Genomic DNA, 17031 nt, shown 5'->3' on the forward strand with positions numbered 1-17031 from the left:
TCCAGTGGTAGAACCCACGGAGTAGTAGAAAGGAAATAATACTAAAGCAGCACTTGGCTCAAAAGCTGGCCCAGTTTTTGGGGCAACGTAAGAAGCATTGTCAAGGTGCGATTTAAGCGCCTCTTGCGGTGTAAGCCCGTATAGCGCACTCACCCCCTTCACCACATGATCTTACGATTCGCCGTTTGCAAACCTTTTCCTCGGATTTAATGTCGGTTGAGATTAGAGAAGCAATCACTCGGTTTTTACTGTTTTCTAGTCACTTCAGATGCGTATTCTACGAATTTACGGAGTATGTTTATAAAACGGAGGCTTATAGGTTACGATTGCCGCCCCTTTGTTTATATTTTATAGCGAAAGTTTCACTTTTTTCCGTAAGAGGCACTCAAATCGCATTTAGACAATCCCTCTTACGTTACTTCAAAACTGGGGATAAGTTTTATCGCAGAGTGTAGTCTCCTTCCTACTACTCGGCGGAAGAATCATGAGAGTGAAAATATGGTGAGAAGACAGATGGCGCCATGGACTGGAGATCTTGACCTAACATAACCTCCTTTGTTTGCAGAACGACTCCTTTTTTTATCGAATGTAATGATGATAACAATGGCGGCTGCCTGGTGTTGCTGCGACCTGTCAAATAGATTCTAGTAGTTGGTCGACAATGACAGTACTCCGAGCGCAATGTCAATAAGTGTGAGATAAGCGCAGTGCTTGTTCTTGATGAAATTTAACGATCGTCGTCACCGTCTCGATCACAACAATACGCATTGCTAACAGACAATGACGAACGAAATTTTAGTTAAAAACCGCTTATGACCAGCTGACAATGTTTATCAATTAGGAGTTAAAAAAATTAGTGACTATATTAATGGGCTTTATGTTTACCTGAGAATGTTCAGAACTGAGGAATCCTCGAAAGGCAGTTTCCTTCAGCAAACGAAGGCCGCAAGGGAGGAACGAGCCAATGAAAAACGTAGAGAAGCTGCTATTACATATATTCAAGCCAATGTCAGAGGATGGCTTGCTCGTATCAGGTTCACCAAAACAATATTGTAAGATTCATTATTTTGTCTGTCAATCTGCAAACTTTTTTAGTGAATTTGATTCTTAGAAATTACGTGTGTCTGTTGCACTTTAAATTAATATTAAATTATCTTCATGATAATGAGGTCTATTAATTCTATCAATTAATTTATCACTATTGTTAACCTAGGCAGCAAATAGTAACAAATTAAATTAGACACAGGGTGAACAACAGACTTCGTATCAATGAGGATGATAATTTATTAATGTTTAACACATTATTTCAACAGGGAAGATTACGACACGATTCTAACGGAGGAATTGAATACCGAAGGCACTGTACAGTTGAAACCAGCATTACAAGTTTACAAATTAATATCAAAATTTTTATTAATTTACAAAAAGGAAAGAGATGAGAAAAGATTGGAGCGATTATGCAGGTAATTATCATAGTCGTGATCCTGATTGTCCTCGAAATGGTCTTGACTCTGTGACTTCTTGAACAACCCTTGATAATATGCTAGAAAAATTGGTCAATTTTTTTTCTAGTATTTTAGGCTTTTGATTTTAATTTTTCATGACTACTCAATCATTTTCCTGCATCAACGAATTGAATTGTTCGTGAGCGTAAGATTTAGCTATATTGCGCAATGGTTCTAAATTTAGGTTGCCTTGGTTGCGTATTATATGCTAGCTTTCGAAAACCAATGACCAGAAAGAACAATACGATTAGTTAATATTTCGTGATCAATGAGTTGCACACTTCTACCAAAGCTTTTCGCTTTGAAAGTATAGGAAATGAAACGTACTTGTCACTAGAAAATATATTAAGCCTAAGGAAAATAAAGAAACATGCTTGTTAAACATTTTTTCAGAAAAAGAAAGCTTTAGTATTTGCACTTATATTTTCAGAAAATTCATTGGAAAAAATCATAACGTCTCATTAGTTTGAAGAAGCTATGGAATTCTCAATGTTAATTATACGGTGCAATCTGACACAGAAGTTACTATATTACTCTTCTTTCGAAACTTTTTGAATATATTATGATAAATGTTTTCAGATACCTTGTGCAGACTTTAGATTCGGAATCCCTGAAGCTTTCGTACGTTGGCGTGGCACTAAACAAAGACTATTCGATATCATGGATATCTCAGATGAAGTCAGTACTTCACCATTGTCTGAGTGGACTGGAAGATCTGAGACCAGATAGGCTTTCAGATCACAAGTCTATCTTGTTAAGATTGCATACATTAGTTAGCTTTACCTCTGCTGGAACATGGGCCATCCTCAGAGTGAAGACCATGGAAAAATTCAGAAACGGGATGAACCAGCTTTGCGCCAACATCATGGGTCATCTTGTGAATTGTGGCTTTTACGTAGTCATGAAGGTAATTACCGAAGAAATAATTATGATTGAATCCCGCAAATTGCACGTGAAATGAATTTTCTTTTAACACAAAAGAAACGTTGTTTATAAATTATTAAATAATTTTTCTATCACCGCGTAATTAATCATTTTGCAGGTCCTTCTGGTGAGAGGACTAGGGAGAGCCACAATCGCGCTAAAACCAGTTGCATTATCAGCTGCTGTAACACTGTCATTGAGGCCATTAATATCGTCACAGATGTCTGATAAGCTTGTTTCCATGTTTCTGATTAACGTGTGCAGTGTACCTGCTTTGATTCACCATCTGAATGTCATGTCGCCCGAGGTAAGTACAATGTTATTCATACGTGTTCTGTGTAGATATTCATAAGTCATGATTGAAATTATCTATGTAAATTTTACCAGTGCATATCAGCGCTCACGAGTCATAATCTGTTTACGAGAAGTCTTGAACTCTTGAATTCTGAACAAAATTTGAGAATAGTGTTCAACGCACTGGAGGGTAACTATGCTCTTTGCTTGTTAGCTAATTTAATACAACTCGCTAACATCGAAAGAGATGAGGTGCTGAAGGATCTTTACTTTCCGTCATTTACGGTAAGAACTTGATCTGTAAATCTCAACCTATAAATACTAATTAATACAAATTATAATAGTTATTTTTAAATACGACAACCTTTGTTACCTAACATTGTGTCTTTACTCTGCAGTTTGTTGTAACGAGAATGTTAGAAGCCTGTCAACAATATGTTGTAGCCAAACAGAGTAATTTGACATATTGGCATCCAGTCTTGGGATGCTTTGCGCAAAGCGTTGATACTACTCTTCAGCAAGCCATTCCTCACGTTAAATTGCAGCTGGCTTGTCTGTGGAATGGAAAGATTGTATCACAGTTGATTGGTAAGCCACGTGCACCACTTTTACTGTCTTATTTACTGTTTTCTCAGAGATGTAACCAATATTTCAACACAAAAATGTGTCACAGATCGAATTCTTAAAACTACCTAATTTTTTTTGTTAAATATCCTCTTGACTCATTAACTATTAAATGTGCGTAGGTTCTCCTTTGAGTGAACTAGTTGAGAAAGAGATGCAATACCAGCCTGACCAACAAAGTACATCTATTGGAACGAACATATTCCGTCGTGCCTTTTTAGAAGCCCGAACAAATAGAAACAACAGCAACAAAAATTACAGAAAACTAGGAAGTCCAGAAGCGACTAGAATAGCACTAATTTGTTCGTTATATCAAACTGCTTTGCATACGTTAACTCAAATGAAGCTCGATATTTTGACCGGTAAGTCAAGTCTGAAGAGTGAAATTAATTCTTACAAAAATTAAACTTCGAACGTGTAGAAAGAGGTCTTTTATGATGAGTTTAAAACAATGAATTATTGAATATTTTAACAGGCTTGTGCTATCAGGATAAATTTTTATACCATATGTGGTTGTTCCTCTGTACGCTCGGTCCATATTGTGGCTTGAAAGCATTTCTAGACCATTTAGCAGCTAACACAAAGTGCACCGCTCCAGAGTTTCAAATGTTGATTCTATTTGCTGACTGTATGACACATTACGTTACGTAAGTAATCGAACGTCGCATAACATTAGCAAAATTTTCTCATAAACCTTAATTTCAGCAAACGTAGAAATTTTTCGAATACATTAATGAATCGATTTTTTTCTCTATAGAATACTGGATGATATGGAAATGTATGAACAGCAATTTCCGTTCAAGCTTTCAGATTTTATAACAATGTCATACTTCTTGAACCAATTTTTGTATAAAGCAGTACTGAATAATTTATTTGGTGAGTCATCTGTCTATTGCTATATGAAACTATAAATTCGTGTGCAACAGTATTGGACATTCGATTAAATTGTTTTGTGTTCGAACGTGTGTTACGTACTAAAGTTCTAGATGTTACAGATGTTAAGACTGTATCAAGTAATCCTCTCTTCACATCTCTTCACACTCTTCTGATGGCATTATATCGACGGGACTGTCGGAGAACTTTTTGTCCTGATGGACATTGGTTGGCAAAGTTAAGTATTTACGCATACAATTATTACGTCTTATGTCGGGTTTAGCTGTTAATCAAGTATGAATTACACAACTGCTACAGTTACTATTTGTTAAATCTTCTCAAAGAATTCAAATCACGTATAAAATTTTTTTTTAAACAGGAGGTTCGTGTCTCAGGATTTCTTGCAGACTTAGAAAAAGGGCGGAGAGGAGCCGCATTGTTGTTATCAAAGATGCCACATGTTATTCCACATTCTGAGCGTGTTGTACTTTTCCGTAAACATGTTTCTGATGAAAAGGCAGTCCTTGGTCTGACTGTGAGTGCTTGTAACAGTCCGCCCTCTACTTTGATAGCTGTTCACAGGTGAATAGACCATTTACCCACATTATCGTACGTTTTACTCGCTCAATTTCATTGGTTTAGTTTGATAATAATTATCGGGTATATATTTTCCAACTTGCAGATCTCGTATTGTCGAAGATGGTTATAGGCAGCTTGCTATGCTGCCCTCACAGGCTTTGAAAGGCGTTATAAGAGTCAGATTTGTCAATGAACAAGGCCTCGATGAGGCGGGCATAGATCAGGATGGTGTATTCAAAGAATTCTTGGAGGAAACGATCAAGAGAGTATTTGACCCTTCCTTGAATCTATTCCGAGCTACGACTGAGAACAGATTGTATCCTTCACCAACATCTTCGATGCAGGAGAATCATCTTCAACTTTTCGAATTTGTCGGACGTATGCTTGGAAAGGCTGTGTACGAAGTGAGTAGGGAAATATTTGACATTAATGTTAGGTTTCACTCTTGAGTGAGCTACTTTTGAAAGCTATTAACCACTAGACCGATTGCTTTGTTTCAAAAGAAATATAAAATCTCCTCTTATAACGTTTAATGAATTGAATGTGATCTATCAGGTAGAGGCACTAATATTTGGAGCAAAAAATAATAAACTTCGGAGCAACATGTGGACGTGGGTTTCAAAATTTAATCTCACAGTAGAGAAATCTCATTATTCAAGTGGATCTATCAATATTTTTACCTGTCATGTTCCTAATGCGTAATGATTGTATATATTTCGTAGGGAATCGTAGTCGACGTACCGTTTGCATCATTTTTCGTTTCACAATTTTCTGGTCAAGCTGGTGGTGCTCTTTATAGTTGGCTTGACGAGTTGGCCTCGCTGGATCGAGATTTATACCGAAGTTTGACATTGGTAAAGCATTTTAAGGGCGATGTAAGGCAATTGGAACTCACATTTTCTCTTGATGAAGATGTTCTCGGAAAGCTTGTGACGCACGAGCTTGTCCCTGGTGGACGAGCGGTCCCAGTAACGAATCAAAGTAAAATCAATTATATACACCTGATGGCGCATTTTCGAATGCATACGCAAATCAAAGATCAAACCTCTGCCTTTATAAAGGGATTCAGATCGATCATCAATCCCGATTGGCTCTCACTTTTCTCAACACCTGAGGTGAGTTTAAATGTAATAACGTTGAACATAATAGAATTTAATTTACTCATGTGAACATCAGGCCACTGAAAATTTCTACATCTTGGAACCTATATTTTAGAAATAGAAATAGAAATAGAAATCTGATAAGAACTTTTTTGTGAGTAAACACTAATACATGCTGGTATCCAATTTACAGTTACAGCGGCTAATATCTGGTGATAATGTGCCACTTGATTTGAAAGACCTTCGTCGTCATACACAATACTATGGCGGTTTTCATGATAGCCATCGAGTTGTCTGTTGGCTTTGGGATATCCTGGAAAAAGATTTTTCCGAAGAAGAAAGAGGGCTTTTTTTAAAGGTAATCATTGCTGGGTGATCTTTTCAAGTGCAGCTTTTTCTATGCATAGTTGATTGTAGCGATCGGAGATTGATCTTACTTTCATCTCGTTTATAGCGAAACCAACATTTATCTTTGTATATTTCAGTTTGTTACGAGTTGTTCGAAATCTCCTTTGTTGGGATTTGCACATCTAGAACCACCATTTTCAATACGATGCGTTGAAGTCGGTGATGATGAGGATACTGGCGATACGATTGGTAAGTTTTACGTATTTTCTTGATGTGTGTCAGAATTGCAGCAATGGATGAAAAAAAGGGGTTAAATCAAATTCAGTTTTGAGATGACCGGTAAGAAAAAGTAGCAAAAACAGTAAACAGCACGTTTAGAGAGTACATCACTCTTGAAAGTCACAAATCAGTCCTTTTTTGAACATTATTTTGAAAGCTATGAATATAGAACGAAACTTCATTATTTTTGCATTTGAATTGTCAATTCGGTAACTTTAGTTTCATTCAAAAAATGTCCATTTAGTTTAAAAAATTAAAAAGTTGGTAACAATAATGCGGAGTGATATATGCGGTACAGCATTAAGCGGCGAACGCGATTCCAGGTAGACGACTCACCTAAAAAAAAATTGATACGTGGTCATATAATCTATGAGACATTCTGTACAGCATCCTGGAAACAGAATTGACAAAAAAAAGTAATTTTCTCATCTAGGAATATGAAATTTTTTCATTTTTAACGACTTTCTTTTTCTAAATTCCACTCCCAGCATGCTGTGTAGAATTTTACTGCGTACCTTAGATTGTATTTTTATCCAAACCGTTGGGTCGGTTTTGAAATTTCAAGTTCACCGTTTTGAAAAACGTAAATCGTGTGAAACCACGTTTAAAGTTTGATGTCACTTTCATACCATTTTACATGTAGAAATTGATAGTTACGAGTTTCAGTCGATGCCAGTTCCATACAATAAATCATACCTGCATAATTATCTTCACACTGTGCATAATTTGATCGTAAACGTTCTTTGTAATGCACTTTGGTAAATCTATAATTTCGCAAAACACTTCTAAGCCTGACAGACCGACATCTATCGATCACATTGTAAAAAGTAAAAAAGAGTTAAAAATTCTATACGTGTGTTCTGGTTTACTTTTGTCGACAAAATGCTCAATATTGCCTAATTTTTTATCAACATACTTAGCGTTACAGTTTCAGCATCTCTCGACTTTAACTTCAAATTATTCAAAACGTTCGTCTTCTTCCGACAACTGTGGTGTTCCATATTATTTTTTTATATATTTCAGGTTTAACGATTGCAAGCCACCTTTTTTTATTGCTCCAGGATTTGAAAATAAGGAAACAAGCCTTTTATTTTATCGTTGATATTTCATGGTGAAATTCTCTGCAGTCATGCAACATCTACAGAGATAGAAAAATTCCAATTGAGTCAATATCTGAAGAAAGGGTACATGTCGGTTTAATTCCTTTTTTTCATCCAACACATCAAGCGGTGTACACAGATTAAGTTTTTTGAGTGACGAATGAAGCTACTAATAATCTATATCCAAGATGAAACTGTTGAGATCAAAATTGAATTATTTTTTCGCATCAGGTAGTGTAATCAGAGGATTTTTCACAATACGTAAAAAGGATCCTCAGAACCGTCTTCCAACATCTTCGACGTGCTTCAATTTATTGAAGCTACCAAATTATCAGAAGAAAAGTACGCTACGTGAAAAATTACGATACGCTGTCACAAGTAACACAGGTTTTGAACTCTCTTAAGGCACAAAATCATCGGAATTACAATCTTATTGCACATATTATTTCAGTTGGACGTTCAATGCAAGTTTAGTTCAAATTAGTTTAACATAAGACAATCGTGCACAATACTATGAACTCTCAATATCCAAATATAATACATAGATGTGCATTGTAATTCGGATAAGTACGCGTTTTCTTGTTTATCGCTGCGCTAATTTTTTCTTACAAAATAAGGAATAACACCGTACCTTTGGATTTGATGTTTGGAATGATCGTACCATAATCTGGTGTCATTCGATCAATGTACAAAATTCTGTAATTACTTTTTTCAAAATTTACAAAAGTAGCGCAGCAGTAAATATGTAGTATAATCGTCAAAAAAATTGTATGATAGTGCGAAAAGGGGTTGTTGAGTAATGTTAATTAGATTTTAATAACATGTGAAAATATTAACGGTGCCGTTAGGGTGTTGTACGCATTTTAAAGGAGCCAGTATTTTTGACAGCACTGCGTCTTAATTAATTGAATTTATTAGTTACGCAATTTTATCACGCTAGTTTTTTTTTCAACTATAATCATCTTGCAGTATCTAGACCATGTCTAGTGATGAGAAAAATTCTTTACACAATATTATTATTTCGCTTAAAATATTTCACATACGATTGGTTCAAGGGGCGGATCTTGATCTACATATTTTCAGTGTCGTCTTAAGGCGTTGCCTTGGTCTATTTCGACAATGACGTATATATCTCCAATTATCGAAGTTCACGTACCTCAAACGCACAAATAGGCTTAAAGACCCCGATTCTATACGCAGTTCTGAATAAAGACACTCCTATGCATTTTTATTTGACACAAAAATAAAGAAATGGCATGAATTCTACTAATTTACTATTCCGATTACGCAGAATCCGTGCCATTTCTTTATTTCTTCCGCAAATGAAAACGCATCGGAGTGTTTTTGTTCAGAACTGCGCATAGAATCGGGCTGTTAAGCCTATTTGTGGATTTGAGGTACGCGGACTTTGATATTTGGAGGTATACACGTCATGATCGAAATCGACCAGGACACCCTCTTAAATTATACTTCCCCATTGTGCGGTGGAAAAGTGTACATTTATAATGTGATCAGTCTTGGAGGAAAAAATGCATCAAACAGAGAAACAAACAAATCCAAGAAAAAAAAAACAACAATAATAAAATTCATGGATCAGTGTGAATATGTGAATACTGTATCGTTTACACCTCAGGTTACGTTTTCAACGGGTCTGCATAACTTTGCCGTCTAAAAAACCGGTCGATTTTCAACATATTTTATTCACACAGGTATTAAGATGAGAAGGCCTACTTTTGACAAAAAGTCATTATGTAGTCTTTACAACGCTCAGTTTATTTTTTATTGAAAAATATTTAGAAACAACGTAGATATTATTGTTTAAACAAGACGCTCCAGATACTGTACGGCTAGTCGGCGAGGATTGTTCCGGGAAATGGGGTCATCTAGAATAAAAAAATTCAAAATTTACCTTTAGTATAATAACAACGGTTTCGAACGACCGGATTGTTGCGTAAAAAAATTTTCAATACTGCTAAACTGGTAGTCCGTAGAAAAGGAGTCAATTTTTACTAACGAAAAAACAACTTTAATCGTTTGTTATTAAGAATTGCATGCATGTATCAAAAAATAATCACGTCATTCGATAGAAAATATTATGAACTATCTCCAGTTCAAATTCGAAGTCAATTGGATGAAAGGATTTTGAGATTTGACATTCGCCGTTTTGAAAAACACCATTTTGATAATAAACGCAAAGAAAGAAATATGTGTACAAAAATTCACATTTTGCGCATACATTGTTCGTATAAATGCAGTAATTCGATAAATTTTTCTTGGAGTCTTCTTACTTCGGTACAGAGGATAGGAATATGAAAGTTTCTCTCTTTTAGAATTTTTTTTTCCTTTTTTTTATCAATTTATTTTGCAACGAAACTTATGCATTTAAGAAAAAAGAACCGAATACAAAGTGTTCCTTTCTTTATTAACGATAAAAACGTAACTTTCTTCACGTGACGTAATCGTGTATCCATCCTTTTTCGCACGTGGCCAACACATTCCCTTTTCGTTATCACAGTATTTCCATGCCGCTGTGATTCCCATTACATAATATGTTGTCACACTTTACAACCTTGTTAACAGCCGAAAAAGCGCGGGAAAGTTTAAAACGCGTTAACAAAACGTACACTTTTTACTTACAATCCGTACGCGGGGAATTTATTGACGCGCTGAACCGACTTTTCAAGGTTGCCAGACCCAAAAGTGGTAATTTGTCAAGTTGCGACTGAATTTTGGTAAAAAGTAAAAGTTGTATGATTATTTAAATGATTCGAGAAATTTCGAATGAATTTTCGAACGTTTTAGATAAATCGCAAAGTACAAAAAAAAAAAAAAAAATCTCCGCGCGGAGATTGCTCTTCTTTGATTACATCAAAGTGCTCAAGTTTTTACATTTTTCACCATATTTCTTAATATTATTTTCTGAATGTTCAAATATTGTTCAATATAAGCAGATACTAATTGCGTGATATGGAGATATTCTATTGTTTCCATTTATTTTCCAATGCTATCTTTCGAACCTTTTCGGCCACAATCGCTTAATTTTCGTTGCTTTCTGGTATTTTACACGTAGTTCTGAACTCCATGGCGCTGACTGCGAAATTATTTACTTACCTGCGGGCAACGGAATTAGCTTTTATAATCCCCAATGGAATATAATCCGGAGAAGTCCCTGATAGAGTATAATTTAACGGACTTCGGACCTTTTTCCCCTAAAACGGTCATAACTCGATGGATATTTGAAATTTTCATAACATTTTCATTTTCTTTCAAAAAGAAAAAAACTAAAAGAAATTTTTACAAATACCATGATCGGGTTTTTTCAAATTTCAAGGCTAAGCAGACCCGTCAAAGCCTTGCATATGTTCTTTATCGTAAAAATGAACTTGAGAGCTTGCAATATTATTGAGCAACATGTGCTTACTAGGTTAAAAATTTACAGTCAAATAGTACGTAGAAGAACAGGAGTTAATTAAGAAGAGAAAAGAAATTGGTTGACGAAAATCTGAAAGCGTATATATATATATATATGTATATATATATATATATATATACGGCCCAAATAACAGTTTTATTAGAGATTCTGTGATGTATATTTTGGTGCTTGATGAAATATTAATGAGATGATCTAATAAACTTTTCTACTCTCACGCGGAAAAGGTATATATTCCTTTGACTTTGCGAACGCTGATCAAAGTGGCAAAGTGGTTTGTTTACCGATCGTGTTAGTGAAGAAAAAAAATAAATAAATAAAAAAAAAAAACAAAATAAAAGACTCGGTATATTCAAGAAATCTTGCGTCAACTGTACAAATGGGTTTTTATTCGTGTAAAATTCATTCAGAATCTAGCTCATTTCATACAATTACTTCATTCAATGTAACGCACTCTATGTTGGATGTTGAATACTTGTATCTCGGTGTCTAATGTAAGTACGATTGAAATTTGAATTAAAGTTCAAACAAAATTGAGCTGTTACTGAATGAATTTGTAAAACAGACCAAAGATAGTAATGACTAACAAACGTTGTTAACCAAATGTGAGTGTAAATCATTAGATTAATAATATTAAAAATATTACAGTTAACGAATTATATTAAATCCAGAATATTTTCCTACCAGTATAAATGTCGTGTACGATTGTAGAAGGTTATGTAGTGTTTTTTACAAAATTAATTAATTTTAGAAAAGAAGCTTTCGAAATTGTTGTATAAACACACACACACACACACACATATATATGTACAAATCATATAACATCTGAAGATGAATTTATCGTTGAACATTTATTTTTCTAAATTCATTTAATTAACCGAGTGTTCGTAATTAAAATAATAATAAGATATCAAGCAGTAACCAATTGTTGAGCTATAAACAAACAATAACGATAAAAATATTACTGAACGTATGCGTAAACAATTGTGTGATTTTGGTCTATATTACAATGTACATGTCATACCCCAAATTGGCTAATCGATCTGAACAATCTTAACGTTTTGTTTATGTTAATTATTATTTGCCGAACACATCGCATTTGAACCTTTCACTTACAGACTTTGAAATTCTCTCGTTAAATCATCAATTTCGTCTTGATGATAGCTGTCAATTTTTTTGACAATTATCGCTCGTGATATAAAATAGCATGCCAAAAAATGAGGTCAGTATTGACATCAGGGTGAGTTGAAGCATCGAATTCGACAAAAATGGGAGATGCTCTCAATGAAAAATGGCACAAGGAAAAATTTTAACCAGGTAGTTAAGAGGCTGAAACTCGTTACGTTGACGTAACGAAACATCAGACGAAAAAACCTCATTTTGCAATTTTATAATGATTCGCAAGGAGTTGGCTTATTAAAAAATGATTGTGTTTTGTTTATGATGACTCTCCGAAGTTCAGACAATCGTAAAGGTTCGAAGTAACGATTGTTCCCAATCGTGCATCGTGATAGTAACGTTACTAACTTCAGCCTCGTAATTAGCTGCCGTTTGAAATCTTACTTCGTAGTGTTTATTCGTATATTCGAAAATAAGTATCCAAATTTTACTTAGTGGTTATTCGAAAGTTATTATTATTATTGTTATTATTGTATATACAACATGCTGGGATATTTCCAAATGGAAATTTGTTTTTCATCGGCTAGTTTGTGGTACACCGGATTGCCTCAGAAATTATTATAATTCAGATTCTCGACACCTATTGTGTTTATTATTAATGCAGATTTTGACAAACGAATACCAGTAATATATTCAAGGTAGCGACACTCCGGGCTAATTGATAATAGTCGTAAAAATTGCCGTCACCATCTGTATAGATATTACAGTTTCAGAACCGATGAAATACACATTAGATAATTAATATTATTGCGGTGCGTGCAAGGTCGAAAGAACGATTTTTTTCTTCAATCCGTTTGGAATGTATTTCAGCGCTGTAAAAAACTTTTTCTTGATACAAGTTTTTCTCTTCCCTTTCTTCATTTTGCTTTTGGCTGAATTGAATAATTTTTTTTTTTTTATTTACTCAAAAATCAAACGTTGCACACGCACTTTTCAACTTCGTGAAGATTTCTTCAGATCTGATGGTAAACGAGGCGTATGTAATTTGTTTTTTATTTATTTATTATTTTTTTTTTTTTTTTTTTTGTTCATCAATATGAATTATTGTACGTATAAATTTTCAGGTGATGATTGAAGAAAAAATTTTGTACAGTTATTACTCTACATAAATATATTATATCGTTAAATTACTTGAACGCTTTGTAAATTTGTGTCAATAACTTTGCTAGTTATAATTATACGCATAATGCAAATAATTTTTCGTATAATTGTCATGTATATTGTTGCTACTATGTGAAAAAGATGGAAAGAAAAAAAAAATAATGTGAAAGAACAATCGACGTGTAGTTACATTGATTATAACGCAAATTACCACATGCGCAAAAAAAAATAATAGTTATTTTCAGGTTTTCAAATCAATAAAAAACTTTCCGTCAACTTTAATTTTCATGCGAATATTAGATCCATCAGGCATTATACGCTCTTGTAACCTCTTTTAATTTCCTTTTCCTTTTTTTATCGTTAAAAACGTTTTGACTAAAATACAATTATCAAATGTATATATATATATATATAATATTCTTAAACATATCGACCTATTTATCGATTTTTTTCATTGACTGATTATCGATTTGTGAAATTCTGAAAGAATGACGCAAACTGGATAGAGAAAGGTGAAATCACAAACGAAACGCAATATATACCGAATGCTTTGAACATTGACCTTTATCGTGTTTCCCTGATTCCATGCCTGAGTCAATATGCAGCAGCAAAAATTTAATAGGATTCTCCGCGACTCACACAACGGTAAATAGTTGTCTCATATAGTTGTTTACTAATGTATTACAATTCGTTGGTCAAGTCCGAAACGTTTGAGAAAATTAATTATCCTTAGAAACGTCGCTAGAACTTTACACGGACGTCGCATCTGGAGATTTTTCGACTGTCCGCTGTAAAGCTAAATCCGTTGTTGGGAGGTTTCCGTTAAAAGAAGTTTCACTGTAGTTGTTTCTTGTTGATAAATTACGAGAAAAAAAAACAAGCTGCGTAAATAGTATTTTTCGGGTACTTTTCAACGTTATAAAAACGAATTCAATTACTAGAAGTACCATCAAGTATGGTGAAGATCATTTGTCGTTAAAATCCACTTTTTTTGTAAAATTGTTCCTTTATTTTTCGTGAAAATCATTCCTAATATTGCATTATTTTACTCGTTTTATAGCAATTTGTATGAAAATTTTTGTAGACGTCGTATGATATGTGTCGAAGTCCTCTTAGGTTTATGATTTTTTTTCGATAGAAGCTTACTCCCACCACAATTTTTTATGCTTTTTATTTGAATCTGGAGTCATGTAAATTTCATATTTTTTCACGAAGACGTTTACGAGACCATTTTTTTGAAAACCTGTTTATCGTACACTAGAAATTCGAGAAAGTATAAAGATTCATTCGATTTAAAAATAGTATGTTGTGTAACAGGGAGGCAAACCGGGTCTTTTCGGGCCTAGCCTAAATTTGCAATACGAGTCGTCGGTGAGCCTAAGACGAATATTGAAAATACACGAGGCAAAAAAATCGTTGCTTCCTTGTTGCACGCGATTCTAGCATATGCAGACCTATCTCCATCACCCGAGTTCGGTCTCCTGGTCTCTAAGCCTCTTGGTTACGCGTTTTTTCACGAAGCGCGAAATTGAGGTTAGATTTGTACGCAACAGCGCATTCGCGTAGTACGGAAAAGACGACATTTCTGCACTCTGCGCATGCGCATTCGCAGACTCACTCGAAAACACGCATGGAAAAACGCGTAAAGCATGCTCCCGTTATATAAAAGTCGTTTCTAACCAGAATCAATACTTTTCTTACATCGCCGTAGATGAAAAGTAAAAACTCAGGGACAAATAATCAGAATTCACTCATCAAATTGCGGTCTCTGCATGACGTTCCTGAAAGTTCCATGCGTTTTAATTGATTTTTGAAATCTAAGATGCTTTTCAATTTCAAGTAATTGATTACCGGCTTGATTACAAATCTTTCTTGAAATGTTGACTTCAAGCTCAATGCTCTTTGCTCATTGTTTCTTGACTGGTTACTCGAATTTTCGAATATATTCATCTTACTTTCTACACGCATTCACCTATTATTTTCAGTTTTTTGTCCGAATCTAGCAAAATGCGAACTCGAAATTGAAAATATTGCAATTTTCCAACGATCCGCTGCCTACCTGAAAAAGGTAATATAACATTGAAATGCAAATTTGAAAAGTCCGAATCAGGATATACCGTTCCTCCTTCTGAAAATAAAAGGGAAACAGTTAAGAAATTTCGTCTTGTCTTCGGGCTTTGGTTCCAACGAGCTATATGTATATAGGGTGAAGGACTTAAAATGCTACAGAACAATAGCACTGAAACTATTGATGATATCCAAAAATGTTTCAGATGAACGGAAATTTTTCATCGAGACATAAAGAATACATACGTAATCCGATGTGTAATTAGATATTTATACCAAAAGCCCTAGTATTTTCATAAAAAATCACTCAGTTCATGATTCTTTGGTTCATTGTTTTTTGTTAGATAAATATGTATGGAAATTGCTGTGACATCTTTAGCGGTTTGAAGATGTTACAGAGTGCAAAATTATGAATAAAAAGAAGACGCTTATTCCATTTTTTTTTTTATTACATTTGAATTTCTTATATCGTACGTTCGTTTATGCGGTTGAAATTAAAAAAGAATTAGTGATATTGTCGTTGATTAAGAACTAGACAATAAATCAGTGCAGCGAGTATCTTTTGATCTCCATTATTTCGGATGACTAGTCGACAGGGTTGGGAAACATTTGAAATGGTTCCATCTCAAATGGGCAATTAAAATGCAAAATTGTATCTCGCATCTTCTATTTCAAATAAATTCAAACGGTTATGCTCTATTTTTTATTTTGAACGGAAAAATGTATACATTTAATCATTTGCAAAGCGCCTCTGTTGAAATGGATTTTTATCCTTCTGAAAAATTTCCTAGCCAATCATTTAGAACTATATTCTCTCGGATGGGAATAAATAATGACAGAGTCAGTTATTCGCTAAATTTTCAACTCAAAAAGAGATCGTTTAGCAATGCATCAATTCTTTCGTTCTAATGAAATAGTGATTCGGTAAATACACGCGTAGGTAAATATGTCTGTCAGTAGTCTTTCGTTTCAGACAGATGAGAACGTTTTAAATGATATTCTACAAATAACCAGCGTTTGAATTACAGCGCTCGCAATATTTTTCGAATAACTATTTGACTAGCCACATCTAGCAAAAATCTTCAAAACTGCAGTCATAATAATAATAATAGCGAATGTAAAAAATAAAATGACGAGTACAAGATAGCGTATCTCGATTATTATAAGAAACACAGTTATTTGCAGCATGCATAAAGTCAGTTCGAACACCTATTTTTCATCTTGAATGGGAATAAGCAGAAAATTTTCATTCGTCCATACACACGATATTTCTACAAGCATTTTTCATTTTCCATTTCGAATGTCTTGCTAATCGAACGTTCGACGTAACTAAATTCACATCGATATTTCGTTGAATGAGTTAAACGAAGAGGAAACCAACCAAGCTTTGTACGTTCACGCGACACCCGAAATATCCGAGGAATTCCTAACGACGGGACGTTCGAGTCAATCCGCGGGTGGAAATGGTTTGAAATTTTCGTATCTCACCCCCACCGTCTATCGGCCGCAATCCGGTTGCGCGTTGTAGTTCTGCGCAGGTCACGTGACGGCCTTTGTGCAGCTGGCGCTGCCCTCGGTGGGGAGAAGAACCTAAACGCGAGTTGACAGACAGGCAGTGGCCAGCAAGC

The 17031-nt window shown here is 34.6% G+C and overlaps 1 protein-coding gene across 2 annotated transcripts; it reads left to right on the plus strand.

The window, feature by feature from the left end:
• Nucleotides 1-432: 432 nt before the first annotated feature.
• Nucleotides 433-13532, plus strand: LOC107222329 (ubiquitin-protein ligase E3B). Of its 2 annotated transcripts, XM_046741529.1 has the most exons (17): nt 433-501; nt 566-1052; nt 1314-1463; nt 2085-2412; nt 2548-2736; nt 2817-3008; nt 3122-3311; nt 3470-3709; nt 3823-3994; nt 4105-4223; nt 4343-4458; nt 4600-4802; nt 4903-5203; nt 5522-5914; nt 6093-6257; nt 6385-6496; nt 7858-13532. In XM_046741529.1, the coding sequence occupies exons 2-17, from the start codon at nt 892-894 to the stop codon at nt 8028-8030; spliced, it is 3204 nt and encodes a 1067-aa protein (XP_046597485.1). In that variant the 5' UTR covers nt 433-501; nt 566-891; the 3' UTR covers nt 8031-13532. The 2 variants fall into 2 exon arrangements, with proteins under 2 accessions (XP_046597485.1, XP_046597484.1); XM_046741528.1 differs by having other exon boundaries at nt 492-1052.
• The last annotated feature ends 3499 nt before the right edge of the window (nt 13533-17031 follow it).

Source organism: Neodiprion lecontei, chromosome 5 (assembly GCF_021901455.1).
Source record: "Neodiprion lecontei isolate iyNeoLeco1 chromosome 5, iyNeoLeco1.1, whole genome shotgun sequence".
Lineage (NCBI taxonomy): Eukaryota > Metazoa > Arthropoda > Insecta > Hymenoptera > Diprionidae > Neodiprion > Neodiprion lecontei.